This window comes from Saccopteryx bilineata, chromosome 1 (assembly GCF_036850765.1).
Source record: "Saccopteryx bilineata isolate mSacBil1 chromosome 1, mSacBil1_pri_phased_curated, whole genome shotgun sequence".
In the NCBI taxonomy this organism is placed as follows: Eukaryota; Metazoa; Chordata; class Mammalia; order Chiroptera; family Emballonuridae; genus Saccopteryx; species Saccopteryx bilineata.
In genome coordinates, this window is record NC_089490.1 from 90278519 (window position 1) to 90298627 (window position 20109).

The 20109-nt window shown below is 50.4% G+C and overlaps 1 protein-coding gene across 2 annotated transcripts; it reads left to right on the top strand.

Moving 5' to 3' along the window:
- Positions 1–431: 431 nt before the first annotated feature.
- Positions 432–19810, top strand: IFT27 (intraflagellar transport 27). Of its 2 annotated transcripts, XM_066259251.1 has the most exons (7): positions 432–806; positions 6852–6931; positions 7312–7371; positions 8390–8449; positions 10430–10547; positions 11396–11505; positions 16750–19806. In XM_066259251.1, exons 1-7 carry the CDS (start codon positions 773–775, stop codon positions 16846–16848), a joined length of 561 nt encoding a protein of 186 aa, XP_066115348.1. In that variant the 5' UTR covers positions 432–772; the 3' UTR covers positions 16849–19806. The 2 variants fall into 2 exon arrangements, with proteins under 2 accessions (XP_066115348.1, XP_066115359.1); XM_066259262.1 differs by lacking the exon at positions 8390–8449 and having other exon boundaries at positions 16750–19810.
- The last annotated feature ends 299 nt before the right edge of the window (positions 19811–20109 follow it).

A 20109-nucleotide genomic window follows, 5' to 3' on the forward strand; every position in this document is an offset into this window, starting at 1 on the left:
AGCAACTGCGGCCTCGTCTACTGCGCAGGCGCCACCCCAGTCTCCCGCGCTCTTGACGGGGCCCTTAGTAGGCGAATCCACATCCAGGAAGGGAGGAGATACGGCGAATCCCCATTCCTCCCGAAGACGGGCCAAGCCAGCCTCTGGCCAATCAGAGAGCTTCTTTTATCACCGCTCTGGCTACTTGATGTTGGAGCACCTTTTCCCTGAACTTCCCGGCAGCGCGGAGGGGTGGGAGTTGGAAGTAATTGACATCTCCAAAAACCATTAGCCAAGAGGTAAAGGCTTGAGGAACAGATAGTACTACGAATTGTATTGAAGAAAAGCGCTGTTATCTCCGCCCCCTCCTCCCACTGGTTTTCGATAGTTTTCGGGGTGGGAGCTTTTGATAGCAGCCAATCGAGGGTCAACGAGAAGGCAGAGGAGGCGGGGCAGGCTGGCGGTGGTTACCCGGCTGGTGCGTCTGGCGCGGTGCTTGGAGCTCAGGGTTGCGGGGTCACTTTTTCTGACGGTCATCACTTGGCGGGGGCTAGGCTGGGAACAAGAGCCGCTTCACCTCGCTGGCACCTTCCAGGCGGCCTATTGAGGCCTTGAGCCGGGCCCCATCTGGAGTTCCCCTATGCCCCCGCCCCAACCCTAGCGTCCGATAGACGCCCCCGTCCAGCACAAAGGGTCCAGGCCCCATCTGTCCCCGTCCTCACCGCGGCCTAGGCCACAAACGCCTCTAGCGGCCGCTCTTCCCCTGTCGGGTCCGTGGAGGTGGTTGGTTACCATGGTGAAACTGGCAGCCAAATGCATTCTGGCAGGTGAGTCTGAAATATATAGTGTCCGGAGTCCAGAGACCTCATAAGTTAGCGAGAGCTTCTGTTCACGTAAATTGTGTACCCTCTTTTCCTTTCTCTCTCCCAACGGTGACTTAATGCAATTTTTAATAGTGTAAATTCCGTTAGGCATAGACGAATTATCTTTTAGAGCACACTAATAGCTCCGGCTGATTTTCCCGGCTCCCTGTCATACTTTGAGACCACCTTCACCAGTTTGAGCTGTACTCAGGAGGCGTAGACTCGTTAAACATCAGACTAAGCACATCAAAGGTGCTCCAACTAACCCGCGTGTTGTACCCCAAAGTAAGGCATCAGTGACTGGGTTAATCATTTCTTATGGGATGTTTCCTGACCCTCTCTGATAACAGGGATTAAAGAGAGTAATGTACAGTTGACCAGAGTTTGCAAAAAGCGCATGTGTGCTTTTAAAACCCAAAGTTACTGTGCTGCCCCATGCTCAGGGGGTCATAAATACTGAATCCCCTAAAGGCAAGTGTCTTTGTTTTGTTGGCTGATGCAGCCCAAGCACCGTGAACAATATCTGGAACCTAGTAGGTCTGCAGTAAGTATTTGTAGAATGAATGAAAATATGTGGCATTCACATTTGTGGTGCTGTCTTTGTATCAGGCTGCACATTTAGAAAGACATTTGCTTGGATGATAGACCTGGGACCACAGAATACATCTGTGCTTTATTGGGTCCTTACTGCATGCCGGGTGCACATATTTCATTTCATCCTCTAACACTAGAGGAGTAGCACACTAGGATAGGTGCTGTATTGTTTTGATCTTACTGAGGTGCTAAGAGCTGAAGTCTCTTGCCCAAGGTCACCCCTAGTGAAGCACTGTCATAGGCAGGATTTCAACCTACAGATCTGCCCATCTCCAAAACTCTTAACCTGTGTTACTCTTGAAACATTTGATCTTTCCAGGGTTCCTTGACCAGCTCAGGAAAGAGACAGTGAGAAATTATAAAGAAGAAAAAGAGATTTTCTTTTTATTCATTTCTTCCAGACTGAAATAGATGATATTTTTAATGACTTTTCTAACTTGAAAATAAAAGGGTAACATAGAAGATGATTGACAACAGTAACTCAAATCATACTGGAGCAAAAGAGAGGTTTTTAATTTCCAGGGCTCCAGGGGAGGAAGTGTTGCGCAACAAAAATAATCCTGTTTTTCTCGATGGCTGTGTCCTCTTGGACAGAGTACTTCTCTTAGCCTCAGTTTCTTCAGGGATAAGGTGGAAATGTTTTTATTTTCTGAAGTTAGAGTTTTTACATTTTTATATATTGATTTTAGAGAGAGAATGGGAGAGAGAGAGAGAGACATTGATTTGTGTTCTACCCATCCATGCATTCATTGGTTGATTCTTGTATGTACCTTGACCGAGAATCGAACCCACAACCTTTTGTCATACTGGGATGACACTCTAACTAACTGACCTCCCCATCCAGGGCAGTTATTATTTTTTTAATGGGCTTCTTCTATGGCTGTTCTTCTTACTTTTTAATTCAACTTCCATCCTGGAGCTAACTTACTGGGCACTTTCCACGTGCCAGCACTGTGCTAGACCCTCACTGCAGCCATCTCACTGAAGCCATCTCCTCGAAGCCTCACACAACTCTCTGGGGTCAATTTCATTGTCATCGTCATTTGCAGCTGGGTGAATGTGGCCCAGAGGGGTTAGCACTTGTCCTGGGCCACACAGCAGGATGTGGCAGAGCTGGGATGTAGACCTGGGTGATCTGATTTCCAGGGCTTTGTTCTTGGCCCCAGGCTGCACTGCCCACAAGCCTTGATTCTAGACTCTTTGCCCTTCTTTGCACCCACTCCCTCATGTACTGTTTCGCCTGATTTCAGCCAGTGCCTGAGTGATTCCTGACCTCCAGCCTGGCCTCCGTTTGAAGGTGTGTGGTGGGAGAAACCCTGGGCGGGCTTTGTGTGAGAGTGACAGGACGAACGGTGATGTCATGAAGGTCCATCTGCTGTCATTGAGCTCGGGGTGGGCCGAATCGGGGAGGATACAAAAGGGAGAGAGGGCCAGTTGGGTAGTGTTTTGGGGCAAGTCCCAGCCAAGAAAACAGAATATACATTAGGCATGTCACCAGAGAAATTTTAATATATAGAATGGGTTCAACAAGTGTTGAAGACCTAAAAAAAAACAGGAGGAAAACATTGAGGTGACACAGAACTGGTAGATAGAGATGGGTCGCCAGAGGGTTGAGAACCCCCCCCCCCAGAGCAGGATCCAGACCTCAGGAGGTTGCCCAGTTCGTGTGGTACCTCAGGAATTCAGTCACTGGCGTGTGAAGCCATCCTATGCCACAGATCACTAGGACCCATTGCCCACTAGCAAGGAGCTCAGCCATGTGTTCAGGGCAAGACACAACCGAACCAATCTCAGACCATCCTGAGGGCTTGAGGACCATTCCTGGTACCAAAGTGCTCCAGAAGTCGGTCCAGGCCAAACGCAGAAACTGCACTAAGTGTTTCAGCAGTAAGGATTTAGTGTGGGACATTCATGCAAAATGAAAGACTTGGCAGACAAAGGGGGACAGCGGGGCAACATAGAGTCACTGCAGAAGGTATCCTGGCCCCAGGGCTGGGGAACAGGGAAGAGGGCGTCCTCAGGACGTCGAGGCTCAGGAGGACCCTGGGGAGCTGAGAGGCAGACCTCTGGGAAGGGGCCACTGGTAGCTCTGAGGGGATGTAATAAAACTGGTCTGGGAATACAAAACCTGAAGACAGCAGCTAACTAGTGCTGCTGGGTGAAGGCCATCACTAGACTACTGTGAAGAGAAACCACAAGCACGTGTGTGGGAGCTAGGCCCGCCTTCCAGTCTTTCTGTAGCACGTGCATCGGCAGGGCCTGACAGGAAGCTCCTGGCAGGGGGGAGTCATGTTTACCCTGTTCCAGCCCCAGCATCATGACAGGACCTGCACAGGTGGGTTAGGGGCTGCGACAGAAGCCCGGGTGTGAGGTAACCAGGGCCGTGTCAGCAGTGACAACCAAGGTCATGTGGGCTGAAGATACAGCAAAGGGTGTCAGGAATGAAGAGGAGACTGGTTGAATGTGGAAGGAAGGAGGAGAGTCAGAGATGACTGTGGGTGAAGTCTGGGGACAGTGAGAATAAATGGTGACATTATGAACAGTACAGATTGGGGGGAACACAACCTGACCCTGAGTGTAGACAAACTGAGATTGGGTAAAGGCCCATTGTTGGGAAAATGAGTTTGTAAAATTTGTATTTTTTGAGTTTGCTCACTTTTATTGTTAGAAAATGGAGGCTGGGCAGCACCAGGTAATTGTGGTCTGTGAAATTGCAAATTACCTTCCTGCTTGGGAAGGGCTGTTGTTTTGCTGATGTTTGCTGGAGGAGAGGTTTTCCTGCCAGAAACTTTGAAAAGAGAAGGAGGAGAAGAGGCAGAAAGAAGCCATGTTTTGCAGGGAGAGCAGAGAGAATGCAGGGTGCTGAAGGAGAAGCCATGCTGGCAGGGAAAGAGACGGAGTGCAGATGGGGAACCAGAGCTGAGGGACTTTGCGAGCTCTGCTGAGACTGTGAGGCTTTGATTCTAGGAGGAACCAACTGGAGAAGATTCTCCTCATTGTGGAACTGGAGAATGTGTCAGGGCTTTGGGAGCTCTGAATGAAAGGGAAGTGTTTTCCCTGCCTGTTTGCTCGTGGGCTGGTGCAAGACTAATAAAGGAATGGCCCACCATCCTCTGGCTCCACTGTTTTTACCATCTTTCCGAATTCAATGCGAACCTTCATGTGAATGGCCATGATGACAGCCCCTGGACTTACACCCATTATTCCAAGAAACGTCCACAGGAGTGGCAGTCAAGGTAATGAGAGTACAGGGGACAGACTAGATGGGAGCAGAGGGCCAAGGAGAGACCCACAGGGGCGACCCTGTTTGGAAGGCAGGAGAACCAGGCGGGGACACCAAGGCCAGAGGGCTCCAGGCCGACTCTTCCGTCAAGGAACATGAGGACTGAAAAAGACCATTGGACTTGGTGAGGTCACCCTTGCATTGTGCCTTTGCAGTTGTCACCTTCTCTGTCAAGCAGTGACCCACCCTGCCATCACCCCCAGGCTCAGCCTTGCCCCTGGGAAGTCTGCCCACTGATGAAACGACTCATTCATTCTTTCCCTGATGCGCCCTCAGACACTTGGGTTCTCAGCTTGTGCTGTTTGAATTTGCACTTGTCATCTTGTTGCTCTGCAGATGTGTTTATCAGTTCCTTCCTCTCACTGTGCTCGGATGCCTCAGCCGACACAGGAGGCTTTTCATGAGTGTGGGTGACTTTGACTGGCAGTCGGAAGAAAGATTTATGAAATTAACCAGAACAAATCTGTGGGGAATTTCACAACCGGGAAAAGCCAGTTTCCAACTGGGGATTCAGAAACCAGATCGGAGTCAGGAGGGTGGATGCAGTCACAACACAAGGAGAGTGATGTGCTCTTTGCTCTGAGACTGCGGGTACTCCAGGTGACACTCCAGCCCGTGGTTGCCCCCAGTGTCATGAAAGGCTGTGGTGATGAGGACCTGTCGGGGCAGTGTTAATGGGTCAGAGGGGTCCCTGAGCTCAAGGAGAGGTATGGGGTCTGGCTGAGAGCGCATGACATCAGCATCTGGGGAGGTTACCCAGCTTCAATAAACTTCATCTGTCAGATGGAGTTAATGACCGTCCTGGTGGGGAAGGGAGGGATTGAATGAGATTGTGCGAATGGGTTCAGGAGGGAGACTCCACATGTGTTGGTTCCTTTGTAAGACGTGGTGGCAAATAGAAAAGCAAGACCTGAATAGCTTGCTCAAACCTGGAGGGATTAACATGAAATGAAATGCCATGAATAGTCAAATCATTGTCTCACGAGAGAAAATTATAGGTGAGAAAAGGCAAAACTAACTGAAAAGTGAACAGTGTGGCAGGCTATCGAGAAGCCAAGTAAAGAGAAACGTTGAAACGACTGAAATAGGAGGTGGAGGTGAAGAGATTGCACCAAAGGAGTCAAGTCGAGGGGGATGCGAACGCTGTGGGTAGAAGGTGGAAACGGTGTCCTGTTGGGGGGCTGGGTGATGGTGGAGAATCAGTGTCAGACTCTCAAGGTGGAGAAGGTCTTAGTGCTTCGAAGGAGGCCAAGCAGAACCATCGGTGGGGAAGTGAGGCTGGCACAGGGCAATTAAGGATGGGCACGGAAGAGCTCCCAGCTCCCTTCAGGGCACAGGAGGAGGAACTCCCAATTAACTTGCCCCCAACAGTCTTGTGAGATGTCCAGATCTCAGACTCAAACTATGACATAAACCTTTAGTTTTGAGATACCAAGTTATGGGGCTCTCAACTAACAGAAACGCAGAGGAGGTGAGCCCATTAAGTGTGAGGCAAGCTTGGAGAAAACAGGTGGCTGTTGCAGAGAACCTTGGCCCCTGGGAAGATGGGCCCACGTTGGTCACAGATGGGCACACCGACATGGAGGGCAGTAGATCCCTCGGAAATGGATTTCAGGATAGTGCGTGTAGCATCTCTTTGTTTCCTATAAATGCAGAAACCCTCCCACTTCCCACCCCCACCATAAAAAAGTCTGCAGGGTCCTAAGTATGGAAGCTCTAAACTCAAATTGGTTCAGTCTGCTGAGCCTATCTGTGCCTGGTCACACCTCTTTACCTTCAAGACTTCAAAGGAAATTCCAGTTTGAAAGTGACAGGTTTTCCCATAGGGTATGTTTCCCTGGTAAAGTATCAGTTCTGTTTCCAGGGATCCAAAGCCCTCCTTACACCCCATTACCTTCTGGGTCAGTTCTTTTGGACAAAAGGATTAGCCTGGAAGAAATGTGACTCTGACCACCATGGCTTTTAAAGATTGGTCTCATGGAGCCATTGCCCTGCCAGCAACCTCAGAGAAGTTCCCATGAGAATCAAGTATATTTCCCCTGAAAACTCAGTGAAGTGTCTGGTTTCTAGACTAGCGTTCTAGAGTCAGATGAGGGTGAAAGTGATGTTTGTCTCATGCTCTGTCCTCACAGGAGACCCAGCAGTGGGCAAGACTGCCCTGGCGCAGATCTTCCGCAGCGATGGAGCCCATTTCCAGAAGAACTACACCCTGGTGAGACACGGGACCTGGGGCCTGTGAGGCAATCAGATAACCCTGAGATCACTTTTCAAAAAGGCTTCAGAAGCCCTGAGGGGTCTGAAGAGGCTGCTTGAATGGCCACATGTGAATTGTTTTTCCAAAAGCCAGGGGGCATGGGTCTGACAGAGCAGACCAGCCAGTGGTCGACCTTGTCACCACGCATAGCTTGCTCTTGGGCAGAGAGCTGGACAAGCCTAGTTGGTCCTCTCTGACATCTGCACCAAAAGTGAGTCCAGAACACAAATGCTTGAGCTGGGGTTCTGTCTCCTGGGCGTCAGGTGCTTGTCATGTCCCCCTATAGCACGCCGCTGGGGGCCCTCTGACACACACACATTCTTGGTTTTCCTTGGCAGACAACAGGGGTAGACTTGGTGGTGAAGACGGTGCCAGTTCCTGACACAGGGGACAGTGTGGTAAGTGGTGCCCTTGACTCGAGGGAGCTTCGTACCCCTGCAGCTGGCCCAGGGTCTCCATGGTCACCATCATCCTCCCTACGAGAGACATGGTACAAGGACATGGCCCGAGCATTTGGGAACAGAACTGTGGAACAGGGGAAGCCGGCTAGGGAGGGCGGAAGAACTTCTCCATCAAGATTCTTACCTGGGTTCCCCCCGACTCTTGAAATTGAGTTGCAAGATGTTACGTTTATGTGCTTTTCTGGGGAGAAGGTTTAAGAATCACCGGATTCTTAAAGAGATCCATGAGCAAAAAACAATTTTAAGTACTCCCAATGCCGTGAGAAGGGGTAAGACAAGTGCACAGATAACCTGTGCGCAGCTCCGCTTAGGGCACTGATGTTCAGACAGCATGTGCCCGTGTCGGAAGCCAGCCAGGGGCTGTCCAGTGCCTGGGGGGAGCTTAAGGGGGAAATTAGGGAACGTTCTAGACGACAGCATGGGGGAGGGGCTCTCCCATGGGCTTGGCACGGGGGCAGCAAGGGTCATCCTGTGTTCTCCATCAGAAACACACCTTAGCCATCCAGAATGATGACAGACTGTCCTACTTTACACACCTTCCCAGGCCTTTTCAGTGACCTCCTTTAAAAAGAATGGTTTTAAGATTTGAAAATCAATTTGATTAACAAAGTGCAGAATGACCTTTTGGAAACCAGAGCACTTGTCAGCCTGTTTAGCATTCTGTTCTGCCAGGTGGGAAGGCAGCTTGTTCCTGGTATTTCTGCACTTGAGGTTAGGAGAGGTGAGCGCCGCACAGAAAGTGCTGGTCGGTGTGGGAAACCGCAGTCCTGCCTCGCCGGGTGCTGGGGGTCGCTCCTCTTCCCATCATCTTCCTTGTGCCCCAGGGAGAAGGTGTAGCCCTTGTGAGTGTGTGTGCACATGTGCATTGAGCTGAGGGCAGTACCACTGACTCGCAGCCAGTGCCCATGCCCCCCCGCCCCCCAGACATTCTTGGAACATGCCTTTCTGATTCTAGGAGCTCTTCATTTTTGACTCTGCCGGCAAAGAGGTGTTTTCTGAAATGCTGGATAAATTGGCAAGTAGCATGCAGTTTTACTTCCTAACCACCACCACCTCCCCCTTACAATGCTCGCACAGAAATGTCACTGCACCCTGGCTGCCCAGAGCTGCTATTGTGGCAAAACTCTGCAAGGGGCACTCCTACCCTTGGGCTCCTGCATGTGACTCCCCCCGGCCCTCGTCTCTGAATGGCCAGGTTCCAAATGTGCCAGAGCTCTGTGGCTCAGTCCTTGTAGCCGCCCACTCTGGGGCTTCCCTTCTTTTGAGTAACTGCCTCCTAAGGGTGTCCTTTCAGCCCTCCTCCTCAACCTCCCAGAGCTCCTTCCGGAGCAGGAGTGCACACTTCCTTCCTCCCTGGGGGGGGGGGGTGCCCCAGAGGCCAACCCTGTGGCTCCCCTTCCGGGTCACACCCTGGTCCCATGGGCCTGGCTCTGGGCCATGCCCCCTCCGCCCAGGGCTCCACACACTCATCTAGTGGTCCTGTCAGGGTCCCGCCTGCTGTACTGTCCCAGGTAACGGTTCAGCTAATCTGGGCCACTGAGCTAATTAAAAGGGTTGCACTCTCAAGAGCCCTCCGCTGCCTTTCCAAGAACGGCTACATTTTAATGGAAACTGTTCTCTGCCCCCTTTTTGTTGTCTGAGAGAAACAGAGCTAATGATTGTAGGTTCACACAGGCTTGGCCTCACGCATCAATCATGTTTACCACCTGCCAGTCTACTAAGTGCACAGCCTGGCACTGGGTGCTGCCCTCTCGGCAGAAGAGAGGTGTGCCCGGCTGGTCAGGACCCTGATCAGCTCCCACCTGGACTCCAGGCTCCCCCGCTACAGCTCAGCTCAGCTCCGTCCCAGGTCTGTCCTGATCGCTCACTGAGGCCTGGAGGAAGGAGGAGCCTCCTGCAGGCTAACCGGGTGGTCATTATAGCTCTAGTGCAAGCTCTTGAGTTAGTCTGTGGAGCGAAGTTGTTAGGAATCATCCGTTTAGTCTGTGCTCCCTGACCTGGAGGCCTCTGGGAGCCAGGGTAGCCTGGGGGTAGGGAAGTGAGCCCTCCAGAGCGACTCTGGGCTGACCTCCCAAGGACAACTGGAGGGAAAAGGATTCTCCCTTACACCTGGGAGGTGATGACACCCCAGAAATAAACCGGGCTCTCACTGCACAGGGCAGGGGTCTCCAGAGACCAAGGCATGGCCATGAGTTAAGTCACATGTATCACAGCCTGGGTAGCGCTCTCCTATGGCCCTGTGCCAAGCAGCAGATGTCCCAGGACTCTGAGGATCCCCTGAAGGTGACAGACCCCAAGAGCGTAGCCCTGTTTCTTGATTGGGACAGTAAGCCCTGTCCAGTGGTCTGGCTTGGGATTAGGGCTGATCCACTGCAGGAGGAGCAGAAAGCATCCTTTGCATTTTGAAAAGCCAGCCCTTATTAAGGAGATGCAAGCAAACAAGCATCGGGCAGCTGGCTGATGGAAGAAAGGATGCTGCTCTAGGCCTGCAGAGCAGAAAGGCATACCACTTGCATAATAGCGGGCCGTCAGTAAGAACAGTGGAAGAATGAATTCCTGAGGCCAGTGGCAGGCAAAAGCATTTCAAGGTGGAGAAAAGCAGCAGTCCTACCCTGGTGTTGAAAGCATATCTGACCTGGGCAAGTCAGTCACCCCACACTACAGCTGCACAGTAGGGACATTGAGACCAGCCTGGCAAAGTTGGGAGGTTTCACAATGATGCCTAGAGTGCCCAGCAGAGAGCGTGGCATGGATATGAAATCTCGCCCTTGATGGACTTCATCACTGTGCCTAGCCCAGCCTGCCATTTATGCCTCTGGGGGAACTGTTTTTTTCTGTGGGTATGGCTGTTTTCTGACTCACATCTGTGGCCCTTACAGTCTTTCATGTCCCTTCATCCAAATGTCCCTTCCCAGAAAACTGGCCCAATTTTCTCCCAGCCTAGAAGTCATTTTCCCTGTTACTGATAGGTGCTCATCCTGTCCCTCTTGCACAGTGGGAGAGCCCCAATGTCTTGTGTCTTGTCTATGATGTGACCAGTGAGGAGTCCTTCAGCAACTGCAGCAAATGGCTGGAGAAGGCACGGTCACAGGTTCCGGGCACCCCCCTCCCAGGTAGGAGCTGCAGGCATCTGGGCACCTCTCTGTCCTTCAAGTTCAAGAGCACAGGGTCATTGCAGAGCTGGCTGTGGGTGCCGTGGGCTTTGAGTATAATGATCTGGCTTATATACAGAAACCTCAGTGAGTTCCCACACACCTGAGTCTATAAAATGGGCATGATGATACCCACCTCGCAGTGGTGGGGAGACTCAGGTGGCAGGGGAAGGGGCTGTGGTAGGAATGTGAGTTGTTACTTCCAGAAAGCCCACCCAGGAAGAATTCCTCATTTTCTCCTGTCTGTGGGGCACAAGTAAACATGCGACTCCTGTTGTCACTTCTGAATGCTTTAAATCAGTTTATTTTTCACCCTTAAGTGAGATCAACAAATTCTCCTCATTATAGACCAGGAGAACGATCTACAGAGAAGGCTCAAAAATTAGCTGCAGCGGATGCAGCTAGGGACAGAACTAAATTCCCTCCGAATCCCTGACTCTGAGCCCAGTCCTTAGATTAGTATTAATGACCATTTTTAAAGTTTGCTCCACGAGCTAGGAATTTATCACAAATGTGCGCATAAATCTGGCCCTCGCCTTCAGGGCGCTTGCAGCCTTAGGAGACAAGGCAGACAGATGCGCATGGAGTCTAGAAGAGGCCGATCAAAAGCTGTGTGAAGAGCAGAGCCAGCTCCACTGTGACCCTAGGGTCAGAACCTTCCTGTCCCTGTCTTGCTCACTACCTTGAACCAAGCAGCCTCTGAGATGATTAGTTGCACCCTCAAAATCAGTCTGCTTGCCCTTTTCTCTCTCCAGCCGGCCCCCTGGCTGCCAGTTAACTGTGATTCTTTGGTTGTGTCTTCTGAGTAGGTGTGTTAGTGGGCAACAAGACAGACCTGGCCAGCAGACGAGTGGTGGAATCGGCTCAGGCCCAGGCGTGGGCGCTGAGCCAAGGCCTGGAATGTTTTGAAACATCCGTGGTAAGTGTCTTCCCTTGCTCCGTAACCAAGCTGGGAGTAGACCTCTGCTGGAAGTGGTTTTTCACATGACTTCACATGCATCAGTTGTTAGTCTACCATATGCAGAGATGAATTTGGAACTGATGTTTACATTCTTAGCCCAAGAATTTTTCTCAATATAGCAAGAGTCACTCATTCATTTCAATAAAGCAGATCAGCAAGCCAGCCCTGAGAAAAGTTGTATCTCAATTAGTGAAAAATACAAGTGGATTGTGTTTGATTACAGTGATGCTGGACATTTGCATGAGATACTGTGGGATAGGTGTTGCTGGAACATTACTTCATAGACCCCCCATGTTCAGTTCTCTGAACCAGGAGCTGGTCCCCCAGTTCCCACTTCCATATTGAGGAGGCATGTGACTTCCACAAGGTCACATGACTATTACAGGGTTGAGCCAGGATTAGGATCCCTAGTTTCTGATTCCCATCAGTGCTCCCTGTCCTGCCTTGCTGCAGGCCCTGGTAACTCCAGGCCACCCTCCTTACCCACCCTCAGCACACACCTCTCATGATATTTTCTGTCCAGTACTGGTGAACCCTCTTCCTGTGTTGGGAATTTTTAGGTCCCAGCCTCCCTGCAGCCAAGGTGCAAGCATGTGACCCAGGCTATACCGGCAAGATGTGCTTGTGTGACACTTCTCCACAGAGGGGGGTGAAGTGAAGATACCCCTGCAGGAGCTGCCCAGGGACATCACCTCAGAGCTAGCAGGGCCAAGGTGCTGGCTGCAGTGCCCCTTGCAGGGTTTCTGGGGAGACTTGGAGACCCGGCACATCCATGGTTGTAACCAGGACCTCACTCTTGGCCGTAGGCCTCTGGACCTGACTCTTTGGCCTTCCAGAAGAGTCAGTGGCCCAAATAATAAATAACCTGGAAGTTATTTTCTACTTGAAATCTACTTAAGCTATAGGCCCTTCTGTTGTTGCATCTACGAAACCTGACAAATGCTGCTTTTAAATTGCTGTGCAGATGTGAACTTTTAAAATCTTCCCCAAAAAGCATGGTTTCCTAAGGAAGGGGTAGCAAGTCCAGGCTGGTGCTCAGCCCTCCATGGTGAGTTGGTGAGTGGCAGAACTAGCTGTGGGTCTCAGCATGCTGCTTGAGGTGGAGGCCATGGAGCCATCCTCAGTGCCTGGGCCAACCTTGCTCCATTGGAGCCCCGGATGCAGGTGGGGAAGAGAGAGACAGAGAAGAAAGAGACGGGAAAGGGTGGTTGGGCTCCTCACCTGTGCAGTGGGGATAATGAGGCATGTCCCTCACTGAGTAGTGACATGAGAATTAAGTCAGATGGTGAATATGAAACCACTTAGCACAAAGTCTGGTGCACAGTCAACACTCGGTGTACGTGAGCTTTTTTACAGTATAAGTATCTCCCCTAGTAATCTTATACTATTATTATTTACTAAATCCTTGAATTCATAGAGTGTACAAACAAAGGCCACTCTTGCCTCTGGCCCAATTATCACAATTGCTAAATTAATGAAGTTCAAATGAGTGAGCTTTTACAGTGTAGAGCTTTTACTACCCACGGCAAACAATATTTTAGTATTCCCCTTCCAACATGCATATTGTGAAACTGCCCCCTCACCCCACCATTCCATACTCCCCAGAGCTCTTGATGGAACTCAAAATTTAACACCCATCCCAACACATTCCTGCGGTTTGAGCTCTGTGCTGCGCTGTGGACACGGGTGATACAGACTGCACTTGGCAAGGCTGCAGTACGCACTTGGTATTAACTGTGCAAGTTAACTAGACCCCCACTGAGGCAGCGTGGTTAAGAAAGCTGTAATTAGGCCCTGGCCGGTTGGCTCAGCGGTAGAGTGTTGGCTCGGCGTGTGGAAGTCCCAGGTTTAATTCCTGGCCACGGCACACAGGAGAGGCACCCATCTGCTTCTCCACCCTTCCCCGTCTCTTTCCTCTCAGTCTCTCTCTTCCCCTCCCGCATCTGGGGCTCCATTGGAGCAAGGTTGGTCCAGGCACTGAGGATGGCTCCATGGCCTCCACCTCAGGCAGTAGAATGGCTCCAGCTGCAATGGAGCAATGCCCCAGATGGGCACAGCATCACCCCCTGGTGGGCATGCCGGTGGATCCCTGTCAGACACATGCAGAGTCTGTCTGTCTCCCTGCTTCTAACTTCAGAAAAATACAAAAAAAAAAAGAAAAAAAAGAAAGCTGTAATTAAAGAGGAAATATAACCAAACGCTGTTTGCAACATGGCCAGCCCCTGACACCAGCCCACCTCCTCTCTCCTGAGTGCAGCGCAGGTGGCAGGCAGGCCTAAAGGTGGTGCCTGCCTACTTGATTGCTTGACTTTTTTTTTTTTTTTTGTAATTCCAACCTCAGAACTTATTCATCTTAAAGCTGAAAGTTTGTACCCTTTGACCACCTGCAGCCATATCGCCCACCCTTCTGGCAACCACCAATCGGCTCTCTGTTTCTATGAGATTTTTTTTTTAAAGATTCCACCCATAAGTGAGATCATATGCTATTTTTTTCTCTGTGTGACTTATTTCACTTAGCATAATGCTGATTTCCATAGAGGCTGCACCAATCTGTATTCCCACCACAAAGGCTCCCTTTACTCCACATCCTTGTCAGCACTTGTTGTTTCTTGTCTTTTTTATGCATCATTCTAATGGGCAGGAGGTGAGATCAGTGTGGTTTTGATTTGCATTTCCCTGATGATTAGTGATGTTGAGCACCTTTTCGTGTACCTGTTGGCCATTTGAATATTTTCTTTGAAAAATGTCTACTCAGGTCCTTTGCCTATTTATTTATATCAGATTATTTGTGTTTTTACTAAAGAGTTGTCTGAGTTATATATTTTGGGTATTCACCCCTTATATACTGCTCACAAAAATTAGGGGATATTTCAAAATGAATATGAAGCAATAAAATATCCCCTAATTTTTGTGAGCGGTATATTTGTGTGGTTTGAAAATATTTTCTCACATTCCATAGGTTACCTTTGCACTGTTGATCATTCCTTTTGCTGTGCAGAAGCTTTTTAGTTTAACCTAGTCCTGTTGTTGGTTTTTGCTTTCATTACCTGTGCTTTTAGTGTCACATCCATAAAATCATTGCTAAGATCGATGTCAAGGAGCTCTTTCCCAATGTTTTCTTCTAAGAGTTTTATGGTTTCAGGTCTTAAGTTCAAGTCTTTAATCCATTTTGAGTTAATTTTGTGAACGGTGTAAAACAGGTCCAATTTCTGTGTTTGACATTAGCGTTGGATAGGAGTTGATGCTCCGCACAACAAGTGCCTTGAAGGTGTAACAGAGTTATTTCTCTTATGTCCTACTGGAGAGAGACGTCTTCCCTGTCCTCAGCAGTCATGGGCTTAGTGCACATGCTTCTCTGGGCTACCAGCCATCCTGTGTCCTGATCACACTCAGCCCTTACTGCCACATCTGCCTCCTCTTGGCCAGCTGTGTCCTCCACCCTGGGGTTTATTTCCCTTGCTAGACAGTCCAGGTAACTTTCTCCACCGGAAGTGGTTTCCTTTGTGCATTTCTTTCAGCTGGCCTAGTAGAGAGGCTGCTCCTCTCAGTTGGGGGCCGGATTCTGCACAGACCAGCTGGGTCCCTGTACCCCTGAGGCCTTAGGCCCCAGACTGCTGTCTGTGACACAGTGAGCTTGGTGACTTTGTCACATTCTTTGGTTTGGAAATTCTTCCATTCATTGGGGATAGTTCATTGCCTCTTATCAAGGCTGCAGTTTTGCCAGGTGCTAAGGATTGTCTGAAAACTGATTCCTAGCTGAGCTGCTGCACTGGAAGTAGTGGGTTCTTTCTCCTGCCAGCTTATTTCTTTTAAAAAAATTAAAAATATATGCACGTAATACAGCCACTATGGAGAACAGTATGGAGGTTCTTCATAAATTAAAAATATAACTATATGACCCAGCAATTCCGCTTCTGAGTATTTATTTGAACAAAATGAAAACACTCACTTGAAAAGCTATCTTCACCCCTATGTTCATTGAGCATTATTCACAATACCCGAGATGTGGGAATAACCTAAGTGTCCATCAGTGGGTGAACAGATAAAGAAACTGTGATATATATAATATAAATATGCAATGGAATATTATCCAGCCACAAAAGAGAAGGAAAAACTGCCATTTGAAACAACATAGATGAAACCTGAGGACATTATGCTAAGGGAAATGTCAGACAGAGAAAGGATAGTATGATCTCTCCAATATGTGAAATCTTAAAAAAAATACCCAAGCTCATAGATACAGAGAACGGATTGGCAATTACCAGAGGCAGGAGTGGGAAAAATGGGTGAACTGGTTGTTTTTTAGCTTAAATAAATGGAATTAAAATTTTTTTAAGTAATGTATATGCACACAGAGTGAGAGAAAGTCCTTTGGGCACAAAAAGTATTATTTCGGTTATTAAGATGACCAGTCCTGGGTGACTCAAAATTCCTAACTTGAGTTAAAGTCAGTACCTCCCCCAGCCGCTGTGGGAAGCAGGGCCAGGCTGGCCGCTTCTGCGTCTCTGCCCCTGCGCCCTCCCCTAGCTCAGCTCACAGCCTGCAGGGAAAGCAGAGAGATAGGGGCTTGAAATCTCTACAGGGACCTGCTGTGGCCCCTCAAGTCATGCCAGGTGTCTCAGGCTGATGATCTTGAGCACTTCAGCGATACCCCCTCACCCCCCATCAGTGGCACTCTCTCACCTGCAGTTTCCTTCTGACAGGTGATACCTCCTCAGGCTAGGATACCTCCTCTCCCCTGCTGCAGCCTTGGCCTGGCTGCCTGTTCTTGTCGGGACCTGTCATCCTCATGGAAGCTGTCCCTGCAGTCCCATTAAGGCAGCTCCAGGCTGGCATTCCCACCTGGCCCGCCTGCCACTGGTCCATCCTGTCTGGCCCACCCTCAGGAGTGTGGGGTCCTTCTTGTCTGTTGTTTTGCTGTGTGGCCTTTGGGCCAGAAAGAAGTCTTTTAACATCCTGTCTCAAGCTCTGTAGAAACAGATCTAGGTTCAAACCCAGCTCCACCATTGACAGGTGTATGGCTTTGGACAAGTTACTTAATCTCTCCATGTCAGTTTCCTTCTGGTAAAATGAGCGCAGTGATAGTAACATCCCCAAATGGTGTAAAGGTCAAATGAGGTGACTGTGTGTAGCTCCAGTGAGAGGTAGGAGTGCGTGCTCTGTGATGACACACACTACCCTCTCTTCCACCTGTCTACACAGAAGGAGATGGAGAACTACGAAGCCCCTTTCCAGTGTCTGGCCAGGCAGTTCCACGAGCTATACCGGGAGAAGCTGGAGGTTTTCCACGCGCTGGTGTGAGGGGCTGGGGTGTTGCTGGCGGCCCGGCAGAGCGCCATCTCCCTGGAAGACGAGAGGAGGCTGAATTGAGCATTAAATAAAATGAGAAGATGGAGAAGCAGCTCCTTCCATTCTTGGTGGGGGCAATCCTGCTTCCATTTCGCACTTTGGCTGCCGGTTCCAGAGCAGCCCTGGAATCAGGCTGGTTACGGGGGCTGGCCGGCCTCACGTGGGGGGCTGGTGCCCGTCGTACACGGGGTCCCACCCTCCCTGAAGGACCTTTCCCTGAGAGCAAACCCCACCCCACAGGAGGATTGGAATGCCTTACAGTTTGCTGCAGTTGAGATGCTGGGCTTGGGACTTGCCACAGGGCTGAGGGGGCTGACAGCCCACTCCTGATTCTAACGCATTGGGTTTTGCTGCCTGTTCGCTGTCCGGATGCCTGTGTGCTTTTGCAGAGACCACTGTCACCAACAGAACAGTGCCCTCTGCCGGCCTCCCTTAGTGCCTCCTCTTAATCAGGGGCCAGCCCCTCCCAGCTGTCGGAAACCCTGAGCACCCGGGGAGCCAAGAACCAGGCCACTTTCCTTTAATGACCCCCTCTCAGTGCGCAGGGCAGTAGTCATAATTCTTTGTACTGAGCTTGACTGTTTTCCATCCTGTCTCGGCTGCCAGATTAATCTTCCTAAAACACCGCTTTCACTCCTCTGATTAAAGACCCACAGAGGTTCCTCATCGCCTTTTACATCAGGCTGCGGGCCATGGTTTGGCATCGAAGGCCACCCCTGACTGTCACCCCTACCCAGGGGTCTCGGCTTCTTTCAGTTGTAGAGGCCCAGAGGGCTTCACCTCCCTCCCCCAGTCCCCACTCCCGGGCCTTGTAGGAGTAGGGGGTCATGCAGAGAGTGCCAGCTGTGGGGGTGGACAGACCTGGATTTGTCCCAACAATAGTGACAATAATGGAAATGGCTCTGGTTACTGTTTATGACCCGCCATGTCTCTACATGAGCTAAGCACATTACATGTATTAGCTAATTTACTCTTTACAACGTAGAGGCTTATCCCACTTTACAAATGAAGAACCAGAGTCAGAACTCAGCGAGTGAGCCAAGGAATGGCAGAGCCAGGATCACGGACGCCAGAGCCCGGCGCACAGCTGCCCGCCCCCCTTCTGTCTCCTCCTGAGCTCAGTCTGGCTTGGAGAAGGTGGGGGCCTTTCCATCTGCAAAGGCTGATGGTTAGGCAGCCCTTCCAGGTCACTGTGATAAGTGAAATGACAGGTGAAAGACATCAGGCACATGGAGTCACCTACATCAGGCCCCTCCCTTCCCCCTTCCTCTTCTAGTTACTTTTCGCCATGAAGTCACTGTAGCCACAGTCTTCCTACTGAGTCATCTTTTAGAAGATAGTACCAAGGGCCCACAGTTTGCTGGGCATTTTTCTAGGCACTAGCCATGCCAAGCTGCCAGGCTGCTCTCATGTGTTCCAGAAAGATCTACAAAAAAACAACCAAGGACAACCAGTTGCCCTAGAATTGGTTACTGGGAACCACAGCTGTGGACAAATTGATGCTAAGTAACACACTTCCCAAAGAGATCAAAAAGACTAGGGCCAGACACCTTCCCTGTGGCATAACAGGAGGTGGCAGAATTGTCCCTGCCACCAGAAGCCACCCCCAACTCCTCGCTCCTTGTTCATCCCTGTTTCTATAAGAATATTGAGCGGTACAGAGGGAGTGAGGGCAGACTTGGTGTTGGTGAGTGGGTACCACTCCCTCTCCTGTCCCACCCCTAGAACCAAGCAAAAAGGTCCCATGAGACTCCTGGGGTGGAGACTGCTGCCAAGAAGAGGCTGGCACCTTGTGCCCCAGCTGAATGCTTGCTGAGCTGCAGGGACCTAGTGCCAGCTACAGGCACAGAGTGGTGACAGTGTCCTTGGGGGAGCTTGGCATGCAGCCCGGGAAATTGGGGGGACTCTGTGGGGAGAAGCCTGCACCATCAGCAGGAGCCATAGAGAGGGTGTATCACTGGGCTCTCCAGAAAGGACCTGGGAAAAGGGAGCTGCTTCCCCCTGGATAGGTCAGGGGCTGTTCTGCTGGCAGGGCTGGGGGCATAACTGCGCACTCCTGAGGAAATGCCAGCCAGAGAAGGCTCAGTCCCAAAACAGCCAGGCACCCCCATCTCCAGGGAGGTCATGGCAAACAGAACCAAACCAGGAGAGGCCTACAAAGGAAACAAGCGCCCCAGTCCCAGAGGGTCACCCCAGGGAGAAAGAGAGCTCCTGCTCCCTTCCCTGCTTCTGGAGAGGAACTTTGAGCCAAGCCTTGGAGATTTGAACCGGCTGGGTTTTAACAACTAAGAGTGCCTGAAGTGTGTTCAGTGCACCCTGTCATGAGGGCCCAGCAAGAAGGGAGACTAGGCAGAGTGTAATGGAATGAAGCAATTGTAAAAGGTAACATGGTTTAGGCTTGGAGCCACTGAGCCAAGATTCCCTGATAAACTGGTTCTACAATAAATAAATGATGGAAATAATTTCAAACAATACTAAGTGCTATACAGACAGCAAAATGGACCTGTGATGGGTGGTGATTTGTGGGGTAACTTGCTTGGGTGGATAGGAAATGCTCTTGAGAAGAAGTGACATTGGAATTAAGGTCTGAGATCCACGTAGCCATCTGGGGTACAAGCCGTCCAGCAAGGACAGCAGGTTCAAAGGCCTTGAAGCACAAACAAGCTTGGAGAGTCAAGGAACTTCAGACCAGCGAAGGTGTCTGGTGTATGTCGGGAAGAGCAGGAGATGAGGTGGGCAGGGGCCATCCTGGAAGGAATCTGGATTCTATTACAAAGGCTACAGGATGCCAGTGCAGGAAAGACACTAGCTTTCATGTCCTTGTAGTACCCAGCAGGATTTTAGAAACATAGTAAGTGGTTATTAATTACTTCCAAAGGAAAATTACTGCACCTCCCTAAAGAGCTCAGGAAAGACCTCCCCAAGAGGGTGACATTTAAGATTTGAGATAAGGCACCCTCTGGGCCTGGCTGCTTCATCAACCCCTCAGAGGTGGACTGTGACAGTGGTGGTCCATCTTCTCTCTAAGCCTGGCACCCAGCACTGGGACACAGAAGATGAGCACAGACTGTGTGTATGGACTTCACGGGGTTACAGAGTTAGATGGGACTCAGACCCTGCCCTGGAATCACCTATAATCCATAGAAGAGAAAGCTAAGCCGCCACTTGACTTCTCCACCCCAGTGGAACCCAGAAAACACCACAGCCAGGGTC

What these genes read in the sequence shown, in the direction of transcription:
- IFT27 (XM_066259251.1), top strand. Translation starts at nt 773, where the DNA reads ATGGTGAAACTGGCAGCCAAATGCATTCTGGCAG. An exon ending in TCCAGAAGAACTACACCCTG is followed by an intron (nt 6,932 to 7,311) that starts GTGAGACACGGG and finishes TTTCCTTGGCAG; the next exon opens with ACAACAGGGGTAGACTTGGT. An exon ending in TCCGGGCACCCCCCTCCCAG is followed by an intron (nt 10,548 to 11,395) that starts GTAGGAGCTGCA and finishes TCTTCTGAGTAG; the next exon opens with GTGTGTTAGTGGGCAACAAG.